The sequence below is a fragment of the Euprymna scolopes genome, chromosome 2 (assembly GCF_053919585.1).
Source record: "Euprymna scolopes isolate OS-2025 chromosome 2, ASM5391958v1, whole genome shotgun sequence".
Taxonomy (NCBI): Eukaryota; Metazoa; Mollusca; class Cephalopoda; order Sepiida; family Sepiolidae; genus Euprymna; species Euprymna scolopes.
The window spans coordinates 110,003,877-110,018,513 of NC_136483.1; the positions used below are offsets into that span (position 1 = coordinate 110,003,877).

At 32.5% G+C, this 14,637-nt stretch overlaps 1 protein-coding gene across 2 annotated transcripts in view; it reads right to left on the reverse strand.

Moving 5' to 3' along the window:
• Positions 1–1,004: 1,004 nt before the first annotated feature.
• LOC145294172 (uncharacterized) overlaps positions 1,005–14,637 on the reverse strand; it is a 63,714-nt gene continuing 50,081 nt past the window's right edge. The window contains exons 10-11 of one of the 2 annotated variants that reach the window (XM_080141281.1): positions 9,276–9,421; positions 1,005–1,618 (exon numbers count right to left, since the gene is read on the reverse strand). In XM_080141281.1, the coding sequence (XP_079997407.1) occupies positions 1,509–1,618; positions 9,276–9,421 (256 nt within the window). In that variant the 3' untranslated portion in view covers positions 1,005–1,508. Of the gene's footprint in view, positions 1,619–9,275; positions 9,422–14,637 lie in introns of those variants that run through there. The other variant, XM_080141284.1, reaches the window with a different exon arrangement.

Genomic DNA, 14,637 nt, shown 5'->3' on the forward strand with positions numbered 1-14,637 from the left:
GTGAACGATGTATTTAGGAAATTAATTCCTATTTCAGTCACAAATTATTTAGTTGAGACAACGTACACTATTGTCAAATTATTTTCGTCTTTTCACTCAGGACTATATATATATATATATATATATATATATATATATATATATATATATATATATATATATATTCACTCCTAATAATAGCAGTCGCTTTGCAACACAAACAATATGACGACAATAATCCAAAACATATGCGAACGACATGGTGTCCAAAACAAAACTGATTATCGAGAGAAAAAGAAAATCCGCCTCCTTTTATTCAGGCATTCTGGACTCCCAATCGCATTAAATTTGCATGATCATGTTCGTTTCGTATTCAAATGGTTTTAGATCCTAGAATCCTAGGCTTATTATAAGAAAGGGAAATAAGTTTGAATATGATTGTATTATTAGAATTTATGCCCCTACCCCTTCGTTATTGATGTATCATTAGCTTTTCCCTAGATTGCAGAAAGCCTTCTACACTAATAGTTTCTTCCCTCGGACAGCATAGGTGAACGTTAAAAATACATGGCTATATGAAGTTAATTTTGTCCCATCAAGGCCTCCGTAATTTATTTTAAACTATCATTAAAGTTTGTTTCATTAAATTTCGCTCTGCGAAATCTATAGAGTGATATAAAAAGTTGAGATTATTTTTAATTCAGATACTTATATTATAACATTTTTGCACATTCTTATAGCAAATTATCCTAAATCTTATTTAGTATTTAGATGAAAAAAAAAACTTAGTTAAAAAATAAAAACATATTAAAATGTTTTATCCATGGAGACAAAAATGGCGGTAGTGTGGTTTGGGAAATTTTTAAATTTAAAATTCTACTAAAAATAGTAAAATAAGTTTTATATTATTCCGCCTTTCATATGATAAAATTTAGGCTTTTATATTTCTGGAAAAAAAGTTGCTCAAGAATAATGGATTTTAATTCGTTTACAAAAACAACTACTTGTTTTTTTTTTTGTGTGTCCCCCCCCCCATTTTTTGGCCGTGTCTATTTTAGACTCAATAAATCAATTATCATTAATTTTTTTATTCTTGAAGAATATTAAGAAAGGAGGTTCATCCGAATGGTCGCCCCCCACCCCCTTTTTTTGAAAGGGTGGGGAGGTCATCCTGTTTTTTTGTTTTTTTTTGTTCCCCTCCCCCCATTTTTTGGCCGTGTCTATTTTAGACTCAATAAATCAATTATCATTATTTTTTTTTTATTCTTGAAGAATATAAAGAAAGGAGGTTCATCCGAATGATCGGGCCCCCTCCTTTTTTTTGAGGGGAGGGGGTCATCCTGTATGTATATATATATATATATATATATATATATATATATATATATATATATATATATATATATATATATATATATATATATATATATATATATATTACAGTAATCAATTTCTGTTTTGTGGGTAAATAACTTAGAAAATTCCCTCATTGAATCTGTGTCGTAAACTGTTTTTTTGTTCAAAAAATTTTATCCGTTGTCTGCACGGTTGGCTTTATCCTTTCCCGTTGACAACTTTGGCAAATAAATTCGTATTCCTTCTTGCAAACTGAAATTCAATGTGATAAATCGAACGTTTTCTGAAAAAGAAAAGAAAGTAATAATGATGAAATGAGGTGAAGAGTATCGTAGTATTCTTATATATATATATATATATATATATATATATATATATATATATATATATATATATATATATATATATATATATATATATATATATATATATATACAGTGATGATCATATTTATTGGCACGGTAAAATAAAAGTTAAATTTTGTCTAATAAATTCTAAAAAAGGGATTAAATTAAAGAAAATAACAAAGTATATTATGTATTTTTAACTGGCCTTTCCGATGCAGCAATCGGATTTTAGAAAAAATAAATAACAAAGGAACAACAAACATAATTGCAAAAAACCCTTGTTCAAAATTATTGGCACGGCTTTGTTTTTCTTTTAGTATCAGTATAATATCAATCAATTTCCGGTTTACGTGCTTTCTGAACTTTTTTATAGCCATATTATGCTTGTTTAACGCTAATTCAGTGAATAATTTTTTTCAGATAATTTTTAGATAGCGATTTATTTAAACTATTATAAGTGACTAAATTATAATTTTCAATCGCCATGGTTAAAACTAAGGAACACAGCGAAGACGTCAGGAAGCTTGTTGTAGCATGCCATACCAATGGGGAGGGCTATGATAAGATTTCAAAGAAGCTAAACCTTCCCAAATCCACTGTTAGAGCCATAATAAACAAGTTCAAATCGCAAGGCCACGTTATGAGTTTAGAGGGTAGAGGGAGAAAAAGGATTCTTTCCCCAAGAGATGAACGGAAAATTGTTCGACAAGTAAAACAAAACCCAAGGATCTCTGTTGGGGAGATTGTTGATGAACAGAGCACCTCTGGAGTGAATGTATCTCGACATACAGTTGGTAGAGTTTTGAAGAGAGCTGGTTTAAAAGCATGTCGTCCGAGAAAGACTCCCTTATTGAAGCCTATGCACCTGAAAGCAAGGCTAGCCTTTGCAAAACGTCATATTGATAAAGATGTTGCATTCTGGAAACGTGTTCTATGGACTGATGAAACGAAAATAGAGTTATTTTGCCATAATAAAGTGTCTTATATTTATAGAAAATCTGGCGAAGCTTTCCTGCCTAAGAACACCATACCCACAGTGAAGCACGGTGGAGGCGGTTTGATGTTTTGGGGATCCTTTGCTGCCTCTGGACCAGGGCGACTTGTTAAGGTCACAGGTAGCATAAAAAAGGAAGATTATGTTAAAATATTGGATGAAAACCTGAAAGACTCTGCTAAAGAGTTCTCACTTGGTCGTCGTTGGTGGTTCATGCAAGATAATGACCCAAAGCATTCGGCTAAACTGACTAAGAAATGGCTTGAGGACAATCATATTAATGTTTTGGAGTGGCCATCACAAAGCCCAGACCTTAATCCAATTGAAAATTTATGGAGAACATTAAAATTGAGGGTAATGCAAAGGAAGCCTAAGAATCTTATTCAATTAGAGGATTATTGTCAGGAAGAGTGGGCTAAAATTACTACTGAAGAGTGCAACAACTTGTTTGTAAACTATTAAAAGCGACTGAGGAAGGTAATCAAGGCCAAAGGCTATACAATTGATTATTAAATAAATCGTGCCAATAATTTTGAACAAGGGTTTTTTGCAATTATGTTTGTTGTTCCTTTGTTTTTTATTTTTTCTAAAATCCGATTGCTGCATCGGAAAGGCCAGTTAAAAATACATAATATACTTTGTTATTTTCTTTAATTTAATCCCTTTTTTAGAATTTATTAGACAAAATTTAACTTTTATTTTACCGTGCCAATAAATATGATCATCACTGTATATATATATATATATATATATACATATATATATATATATATATATATATATATATATATATATATATATATATATACTGTATATATATATAGAGATATATAGATATATACTGTATATATATATAATATAGATATATACTGTATGTATATATATATATATATATATATATATATATATATATATATAATAATAATAATAATAAATGTTACAATAAGTTTGCCAAGGTAATCAAAATGGTAAACTTAAAATATATTATAAATATTAAAGAGTTAATATTTACAAGTAAAATAAACTCAGCCAGATGTAAAAAGCTCAATAAAACCGAAAAGGAAATAGAGCTTATAATATGAACAAATGATTAATAAAACATGTTAAAAGACATCTTGAAAAAGAGTTAAAAACATATTTAATTTTAAAAAAGGGAACACAAGATAAGTGGATAGTCCTTAATCCGCGGAGTTTTGAAGAAATACTCTCCTTCTCATCAGAGGTCAGGAATTAGCAAAATGCAGGATCGGATTTTGCATATAAAAGTATTTAATGAAACTACAAGTAAGTCAAAGATCTTACTTGGATAAAAAAAAAGGGTGAGGTAAGGGGAACAGGAGGCAAAAGAAAAATAATAAAAAGATTTCACATGAATGGATAGTCCGGTGAAGGGTAAAAATCCAAAAATGTTAAAATCCAAAACGGTCGAATTTAAAATTTCAATCCAATGGAATGAATTCCAAATCATTAAAAGAAAAGCACTAGAGATAATATTTAAAACACTTAAATCTATTTGGACTTGTTTTGCTGCCACAACCAGGGTCTGCCAGCAACCATCTGATTGCACCAGGGGATCATCACATTCTTCAGCACATCCAGGTACACTTTGGTGTTGATTTTCAAGCCGACTTCGAAGATATTAGTGGCATGATGTGGCCCTCACTTGAAACCACCCCAAAGACCATAACCGTGGCCGGAAACTTTGTTGAGCTATACTCTCAAGCATTGAATCATCCGAATTTGCATTTGGAACGTGCTGGCAATGGTTCTTGGATCGGTAGAGAACATGGGTTGTATGACAGCACATCTCCAATCTCATAGAACATTGTGTCGCTTTCAGACATGATAAAAGGCTCTTATCGCTCTTGGGATTTATGCACAACTGGCCAACTAGTGGATGGTTTGCAACAAAAAAAAAAAGAAAAAAAAGAAAACCGGTTTTCATCAAACGGAAATTGAATAATATCGTCTTTTCTAACATGACAATTTTATCGTTCACCCTATATATATATATATATATATATATATATATATATATATATCGGGAATCGAAAAAATCGGATCTTTTTGGGGTATCGGAATCGGTATCTGAATTGGGAAAAATTGAGTCTATTTTCCAATGCCAAAACCAATTCCTTTAATTATCTATTTTATTTTGTTTTTATAAAACGTCTTCCATTGTTTTTAGTAATAATAAAAGACTAAATATGTATTTATTTAACTTCCAGTAAGACTAAAATCTCTTGATGACCCCCCCCCCCTCACACATGTGTTTTTTACGTTTGAGAAAATGCATGCATATTTAAGATGTGTTTTTACCGCAATCGGGACAAAATAACAACTTTATAGTAAAATATTTAGAGATTCATAAAGAATCAGAATCAGAATCAGAATCGATAATTGTATCGGAATCTGGAATTTCGTACGGAATCAGTAATTGTATCGGAATCAGGAAAAATATTGGAATCGTTCCATCACTTATATATATATATATATATATATATATATATATATATATATATATATATATATATATACTATTTATATAATATCTAGATTTTCATTTTTGTTTGAAATTTGGCTTTAAAAGAGCCAATCTAGCAACCTTAGCAAGCATATGAGAGTAACCTCCCTTTGATGTAGGATCTTTTTCGAACATCATCTAGATAATATTCTGCTTGTTACTTCTTTAGTTAATCCGTTCGTTATGCTTTGAAAAGAGCCAAATACAAGTTTGAAGGCCAAACTGCTTAAAAAAAAAAAAATTCAAGAAATTGGACTTAACAAAGTTAATTTGGCAACACTGAGTAAAAATGTGAGGATGACCTCCCATTTGATATAACCTTGATTGCATATGTCATGATAATAATAATAATAATAATAATAATAATAATAATAATAATATATGATGATTAATGTAGTAGTATGAAAAAGGACTCATAATATTTTCGATGTGAAGCAGTTCTTTACAAAAGAAAGAAATCAGCAAAACGGTGCGTAAAAAATGGGAACATTTGAAAGAAACAATGTTTGCCAAGAGGTGCTAGACCAAAGGAGTAAATTAAAGATTGCCTCTTATAATCTTATTTTATTAGTTGTATTGAACTATGTAGCACAATATTACTTTCTGAGTATTTATTAATACTTATTCATTTATTTCATTTGGGTCAGTTCCATACTTAAAACACAATAGATATTGTTTTTATAGAAAAGTTAATAAACTAATATTTGCTGCGTGTTATTGGTTTTTCGATATAAACAAACAAACTAATTTTTGTGCTATTCAGGAGAATATTTGTTGATTAAATATATTTCTCTGATATGTGAAATTTCTATAGGTCCTGCTAGTTATTATTATTTCATATATCCACATAACATTTTATAAGGAGATATAATGAGTGTTGAATTTTAGCATTTACTTTAAAAGTGTCAATAGGCGAGTAGAGCTAGGTTGTACATTATGAAAATATATATTGAAATTAATCTGCATAAAATTTTCCGTGTTTTATCCTCACAAGGACTCATCAGGTTAATGCATGGAATTGATGTTACCATATGTAACCTCAATTCCATGTATCATCTTTACGAAGAAGCATTTACCTAAATGCTAAGAAGGAACGTTTGTTTTCATCAGGATGATGCCTCCATATAAATATGCTCACACCTCTCAGATGAACGAGTCCATAAATCAAAGCAAGTTCGCCAATTTCCCGGCATCAACAGGGTAATACAATCTGTACACTGCTGAAAAATGGATAGTGTTTGCTTTTCATCTTGTTTGCTTGTGACCGTGCACACTTCATCTGCAGATAAATCTTTCAGATGGTGGAATTGTTCGTAGGTCAAGAGAAGAAAAACAGTTTATGTGCAAGAATGGATGTGTAATGTGTAATAAAGACGGAGGAGAACTCAGATGTGGACTAACTTTTATGATCTTGGTGATGCCATACAAGTCCAGAGTGAAACAAGTGCTAGAGTGATTGAAGTGGTTAAGCGTGGATAGAATAAGTTCAGCAAATTTCTGTCATTACTAACCAGCAGAGTGTTATCACTGTTGATCAAGGGAAGAGTCCATCGTGCATGTATATGCAGTGTAATGGTGTATGCAAATGAAACCTGGCCAGTGAGAGTTGAGGATATGCGTTGCTTGAAGAAAAATGATATGAGAATTATACAATGGGTGTGTACTGTAAGACTTTAAGACAGGCTTAGTTCTGATGATTCCAGAGCAAGATTAATCTCAGTACTATAGAGAGACGTGTGCTGAAATTGATGACTTCGATGGTACGACCATGCTGAAATAATAGATGAGAGTTCTTGGGTTAATGTAGAACAGTTGAGGTAGCAGGTCCAGTTTATATGGGAAGGTCGAAGAAAACATGGTAGGAGATGATAACAATGGACTTGAGAGTAAGAGGGATAAAGACCTGGCCAGAGATAGATTAGTATGAAAGTCAATTCTTAAAAGGAATCCAACACATGCCAGCATGCAAGACAGAAGTTAATGTGATGAAGATGATGTTGTTGTTGATGATGATGATGATGATGATGATGATGATGATGATAGATGAAGAAGGGCGAGAGAAGCAAATAAAGAGCGAATACTGAGTAAAGGTATAAAGAGGAGTAGACTGCTTTAATTAGGAGAATGGAAGGAGAGAGGAAAGCGAGAGGGGAAAAGAAAAATGAGAGAGGGCAACGAAAGGAGAGGAAGGAAGAAGAGGGAAGAAAAAAGTTCCAATCCTCATTACAAGTGATACTAATGATATCACTTAATGGTATAATTAAAATTACTTTGGACTTTTATCCAGTCATGGTTGACAGAACGAGAGATGTCTACCATGTGGATTAAATAAAGAAAGGGTTCCACTCGAAATAGCTACGTAGGTTTGTGAGTTCAAGATAAAGTTGCTCAGATCAACAACACGTACCTGAAAGATGGTCGAAGATTTTATTGGTTGAAACACGTAAAAAAATATCCAGAAATGAGAACAGTAGTCCAAATAATTCAAATAGTACAAATTATCAATCCTCATTTTAAAATTTCTGAAACATAGTATTAAACGTCTGTTTGAAAAATATAATATGGGATTATTAGCTCTTGTATCAGGTTGGTGCAAAAGTTTTGCTGGTTTATAAAAAGGGATACTTTAAACCATTGTAAGTTATTTTATTGTTGGTCCCTCACAATAGGAGGGTGGACCTGTAAATTCACCCCTGTCCATTCGTCCTTCGTCCGTTCGTCTGTTCGTCCGTTTGTCTGTCCGCACTTTTCTCAATAACTGTGCCATGGAATATTTTGAAATTTTGCACAAGCAGTAAACATGGTATGATTAAAAAAGTAACAGAACGGATTTTCCGGGAAAACTCCGGTTACCCCTCCCTCTAGGAGTGCCTTTCGAGTTAAAATGGCTAAAATTGACACTTTTGTGCTTATTAAAAAAATCGATGCCTTGGATTTTTAAAAAAACTTTCTGAAAAGTTGTAACTAACTGATTTCTATATAATTTTGTTTGTTTATACTTTGCGATAACTTTTGGGTGTGCCCCAGGGGCTCGTTTAGGGCTAATAAAAACACTCCATTTTTGGGACTGTTTTACCATATTTGCCCAAAATTTTTTGTGTATGGCTATTTAGCAGTTTTGCATGGTGCTGAACTCAAATTTAAATAAGTTAAGACCTTGGGGACATTTGGGGCTAAATGAGGGCGGGGTAAATGATGGACTTAATCATTTCTTTTTTTGCATGGTGCAGAACTCACATTTACATATGTTAAGGCCTAAAACTGCACCGTTTGGTCATTTTCACTAGGATTTGACGTCCCCTGGAGACATTTGGAGCTAAATAGCAGGGGGGTGGCAAATGCTGAACTTAGTCATTTTTTTATGCCTCGTTCACTGTGCACTCACGGGGGAGTATGCACGCTTCACTTGTTTCACTTAAACATATCACCATGATTAGTTTTTATTTTTTTCTTTCAGATTATTAAAACATCATTTATATTTTTCTGTAATATTCTAACACTTGCTGACCCAGAAAAGACCTATAGAAAGAAACAGAAAGGCAATTATTAACAGAAAAGGAATAATGTTCTATCATCATAATGTTCGCCCTCACACAGCACTACTAACCAAAGATCTCATAGAAAAATTGGCTTGAGAGATTTTGTTCCATCCTGCATATCCTCCTGACTAAATTCCTTATATTTGTCGCCTATTTAGAGGATTATGAAACCATTTAGATGGTCACGGAAGACTATATTACAGAATTTCGAAGAATTACTTAAGATCATTTGTATGATTTTTTTCCATTCTGAGCATTTTTAAAGAGATGCATCACAGGAGGAGATTAAACAGGACTTAGATTCATATTTCACACCCAAACCTAAAGAATTTTACAAGTGAGGCATTCATAAGCTTGTTGACAGGATCAAGTTATTGCGAACAAGATCAATGAATGAATAAAGATTTTTAAAAACGCAGTTCTTCATTTCCGAGATGAAATTTTAAATCGGCGAAAAAACTTTTGCACCAACCTGATATCAAATTAGGGAAAATATATCGGATGAAAATATTATAAAGGTTCAAAGAATTACTTACGATCATTTCCCCGCAAGATTTTTTCCTTCTTGGCATTTTGAAAGAGATGCGTAGTTCCTTCTTTTGAAAATTGGATTTGCTTCTGTTTTATGATATTGCCAAATCCTATCTTGCCTCCCACACACTTTTTATATTCATTCTGCATCCTTAGAGAAAAGAAACAAACAAAAACAATAAAGGCATATAAAAATATTACTATTTATTTGTATTGGGAGCATTCATCGGAATCGGAATCGGGAATCGGAAAAATCAGAACATTTTGGGGAATCGGAATCGATATCCAAAATCGAAAAAATAACTTGTGCGTATTTTCTGATGTGAAAAAAACGTTTCTATGGATGTTTTTTTAAAATGTTTGTTTTTGTTTAAAACGTAATTTCCCATTGCTTTTAGTAATGCTAAAATGATAAATATTTATTGATTTTAATCTACCAGTAAAACCTTAATATATAAATGATCCCCGACAAGTGTGCTTTTACCTTTGCGAAAATATATGCACATATTTTATGAGTTTTTAAGGCAATCCGAAAATAATAATAATAATAATAATAATAATAATGATAATAATAATAATAATAATAATAATAATAATAATAATAATAATAAAAACTCTATAGCTATAAATATATATATATATATATATATATATATATATATATACACACATACATATATATATATATATATATATATATATATATATATATATATAGAGAGAGAGAGAGAGAGAGAAATTTGAATTAGTAATTGTATCAGAATCGTAAATTTAGAACGAAATCGGCAATTGTATCGGAATAGAGAAAGACACTTGAATCATCGCATCATTACTATCTATCTATACATCTATAAAAGTGAGAGTGTCTGTGTGTGCGTGTGTCTGTATGTGTCTGTGTGTCTGTGTACATTTCCCTACGCAATAACTCTGTCAATTTTTAGTCTACAGACTCGAAATTTGATATACAGGGTACTGAGATTTGGGAAAATCGATGTGATTGGTGTTTGGCCAGAAATTTGGCGATTAAAGGGTCAAAGTTCAACGATTTGACCTTTGAGATCTCTACCAAACTCCTCCGACAATTTTGAGTCTACGCACTTAAAATTTTAGTTATAGGTTTCTTGGACATGGATCTAACTTAATAACTTGAATTGAGCCCAAAACAATAAACTTTAAGGGGTCAAAGTTTAAAAAAATTGACCGTTTTTTTTTGCTCAACATGCACCTCCAAATACCCGGGCAACGCCGGGCACCCATGCTAGTCTTCTATATATTAATACCGTAGTAATTTTTACGTAGGTGCGTTATGTACGTGTGTCATAGCTTCCAGATTATAAATTATTCGATCGGAAGATCCTATTTATAAAAAAAGAAAAATAGAAGGTGATAGCAGACTACGAATATTAAATTAGTATACAGAGAAGCTAATTAAATGTTTGTAGCATGTTATCACCTTCTATCTTCTATTTTAATAAATATGATCTCCCGATCACCGAAGATGCGATACACACACAAAAAAAAAAAATTGAAAAAATGCTGTTGCTTTTGGGTCGTAAGTGAAACTAAAATATACCTTCTTGGACTTTTGGTCTTACATTAGGTACCACTAAGCTTATAATGTACGTACGTTACAGCTTCGTGATGGTGTTTTAATACCAAATTGAGGCTACGCCCTTGGCAGTCAGTCCAACAGAGTCTGGGTCTTACGGCGAGAAAAGCATTTTGTGTCTAGTATGTTTATACAGTTCTAGGAGTTCCATCCTCAAAGTTACACATTCTCTCGCTTTGAGAAAGGAGTTAGTTAATTTCTAATCGCCTGAGTCGCTCTTACCACGAAGTGTCGACAGAGATTCTCATGCAGTTTTTGTAGGTCAAAGGTCTTGGCAATTGGTAGGAATGAGGCTTTGTTGCTGTCTGTTTTAGATATGATTTTGTACACTCATAATAGATCCACTATCTCAGACTTGACCTTATCTCCTTAAAAAGGAGTTAGTAAGACTGTTAATCATCCGAGGCGTCACTATCAGAGAATTCCGACGATGCTGCTCAGGCATTTTTGTAGGCAAGGATGCGCTTATCTAAGTGTGCTCAATTTTCAAAACCATACCTTACTTTGTATCTAATCTCTTTAGGAGGTACATATGCCCTCCGAACAAACCAACATTTGCATATGTACGACTTAGTCTCGCGAGAATCACGCTGAACACAAACTTGTTTTTCCCTTCCACTGAAAGAAGCCATGATTTTTCTAAAACTATTTTGGCATATAAAACACATATTCGCTCGTATTGGTCTAAATAGTAAGCCCATTCTTTCGCTGGAGATTTGCATTTAAATCTGAAACATTCGAAATAAACATAAACAGGCCATGTAAAGTAGTTTCAAACAACGCGAAACAATTGATTTTCAGGTTTTGCAAACGTAATAATCTACAACAAGACACCAGAAAAAGTGGCCTTCATTCCAAGAATGCGATCTTGTGTATATTGGTTCAATTGGAAAGGAGCCATTTAACGAGAGAACACTGAGGGAAAACAAATGATTGATTGCCTCAAATATCGATCCGAGAATGTCCAATTAAGTACAGAAATCGATCAGAAGATGGAAACCTCTAAAATTATTCAAGAGAACGAGCGCAATATCCTATTAAGACAATTCGAGATTGCACGGTTGTTTTCTTATTTTTATTTGTAGATCGGGCCAAAATTGTTTTGGCTTGGCCGCGAAGTATATGTTTACGGGCCGAGTAAAGTAGGCATTTGGCTATTAGATTTTAGCAGATGTGGATCCTAATGGATTCACCTTTTTGGTTTCAAATTGCTTCAGTCCAGTTTTCAAATATCAAGGAACCGATTTCTTGGGGCTAACACTTGATCTCTATATGAAATACACGGATGTTCAAATAATCCATTAAAGTTCTTTTTTTACCTTTCAAATACTGAGTTAGTAAATAAGTTGACAATATTATTTCTATCTCCTCAATTGTTCATTTAAATATGTTATAGCATATCTTTCTTGTGGTCTCTTTCTTTTACTGGATTCCAGGAGGACATGACTTCATCTATTCTGGTGGAGTATCCAGCTTCGTTCTGTTATTTTAAGTAACATCACTTAAAGAAGGTGCACCGTTCCACGTAAAAGTCAGTGTGGGTTTGCCAAATTGGGGAGATCTTCTTTGGGTCGCGAATACTATAGGGTCTGAACATTTAGTCAGGAGTTACTTGTAAGAAAAAATGTTGTCCTGACAAACCCCTTGTGCAGAGAGACCTCAGCCACTCGATGGTAGTGTCTAGTAGGCATTCAAGTCCTCATATTTCTGTAACGTTATGATAAAAGAAACGAATTCAAAAACGAAAACTCATTCCAATCTCGTAAAGGATTGAGTTGATAAATTAATCTAAAACATGTTGTCTGCGTTACACAATGACAAGTAAAACAATGTAAATGGTATGTCGAATGATAATGTGGTATTCTTATAAAAAATAAATTAGTCCGTAAACTTATAAAAACAAGTAATTACCTTTATTTCTACAGAGGAAATGGAGAGATGAATACTTGTTTATAGTAGGGTTTCCCAAACAAACCAACTTCGTGGAATCCTTCCAATCATAGTGATGTATCAAGAAGCCTCTACATAAAGATATGTTTTACAATCCTATTCATTTATTTCTTCTTTATTTAGAAAACAAAATTTTCTTTCTATAACCAGTACAAGTTGCCAAAAATGTCTTTCCTAAATTTAATGACAAAAAATGAATAAATAAATAAATAAATAAATAAATAAAAATAAAAAAAATTAAAAAAAACGATTTTTTTTTTTTTTTTTTACAAAAGTATCAAATCAAAAATTAATAATGCCCATTAGAGCTAAATAAGAGCCGGGGCAAAATATTTCCTTTCCTGACAGAAACAATGATTTGACATAGACTTCGTGAATATCTCCATTTAAATGCATCATTTTTATACTGATTGTGTGATTCCTCTCTGCAGATACATTTCTCACAGAAGGTTAACAGTTTGTGAGCCTGTAAAGAATCGATAGTGTTTTTTTCTTGTCCAATGCTAAATATAAAATATTGCACAAATTCGAGGTATTATCATTAATATTGGAAGAAATTCATTGAAAAACTTTTAAGAGACTCTTGAATTTTCTCCCCCTGTTCAGAATAGAATTCTACAAAAATGAAAAGAAAACAATTGCCCACCAAACCTAAAATTACTAAATGCTAATTCAGAAGGTTGAAGGATCAACCCTTCAGAATTAATCTGTTCTTGTTCTAGTAACTAGATATTTCTTATTCCAACCACAAAATATTCGTGTATGAATTACGTCGAGGACATTAATGTATTCAGATGAGAAATTCCTATGTGGTGATGTAGTAAAGTGAATATCGGGAGGCTTGCGCGTTCAAGTAAAAGGTCCTCAAAGTTTCTAAAGCTTGTAAGGTTTTCCTTCAAGAGATACTCATAAATTAGCTGGGACTATTATGCTTTACACGTATTGTATAGTTTTTAATTTTTTTTTTTTGGTTTCAGCCTAATTTTCTCATACATAAACAAAATCCATTATTTCAATTACTTTTTGCTGGTGATACAAAGAATACACGCTAAAAAAATATAAGTGCTAAGTAATTTTTATGTTTCGCTAACTCCTGATTGCACACTGACATGAGCATTCTCATGACAGCTTTCTGAGCCTTATTACTTCCGTGCTGGCTCAAGCCAAACCGGAAGCGGGCGTTTTCTTCATGACGTCATCATTAGAAGATTGCCTGACAAGGTCCATGGGCTCCCTTTATCCGGTTTGTTTTTTTAATAGATGCCTCTTTTTCCTGAAAGCAATATTCAAGTTTTAAGGAATATGTACGTCTAGAATTTGAATTCTTGTATAAGTTGACCGAAAACCTGATATGATAGGCATCATTACGGCTTCTAATGCTAATGGTAAGTTGTTTTATGGGACGAAAATCGTTACCCATTAACTTACACTTTGGACGAATATCTTTTGCTCCAAACCTAAGCCAATGAAATAATGTTCTACTGAATAACAACGGTATTTATAAAATTTTAACTTTTACGTAGATTATATATACGTATTATAATAAAAAACAAAAACAAAAACGACTTTTGTGAATCTTAAGTAGAAAGGGTGTGAATGTGGTATTATGGCGATTGCGAACTCTAGCTCGGAATAGTTTAGACAAATCAAAAGTACATTGAAAAGGATGTCCATACACTACACTACCCACTCATTTAGTTGACCTAGTGCCGATTTTTGTTTTGTAAAACTTTTGTTTGTCAAAATAAAATATATAAATCAAAGCGTGTTATCAGTTTTGCCCTCGGTCAGAACAGGACAGATCTCCC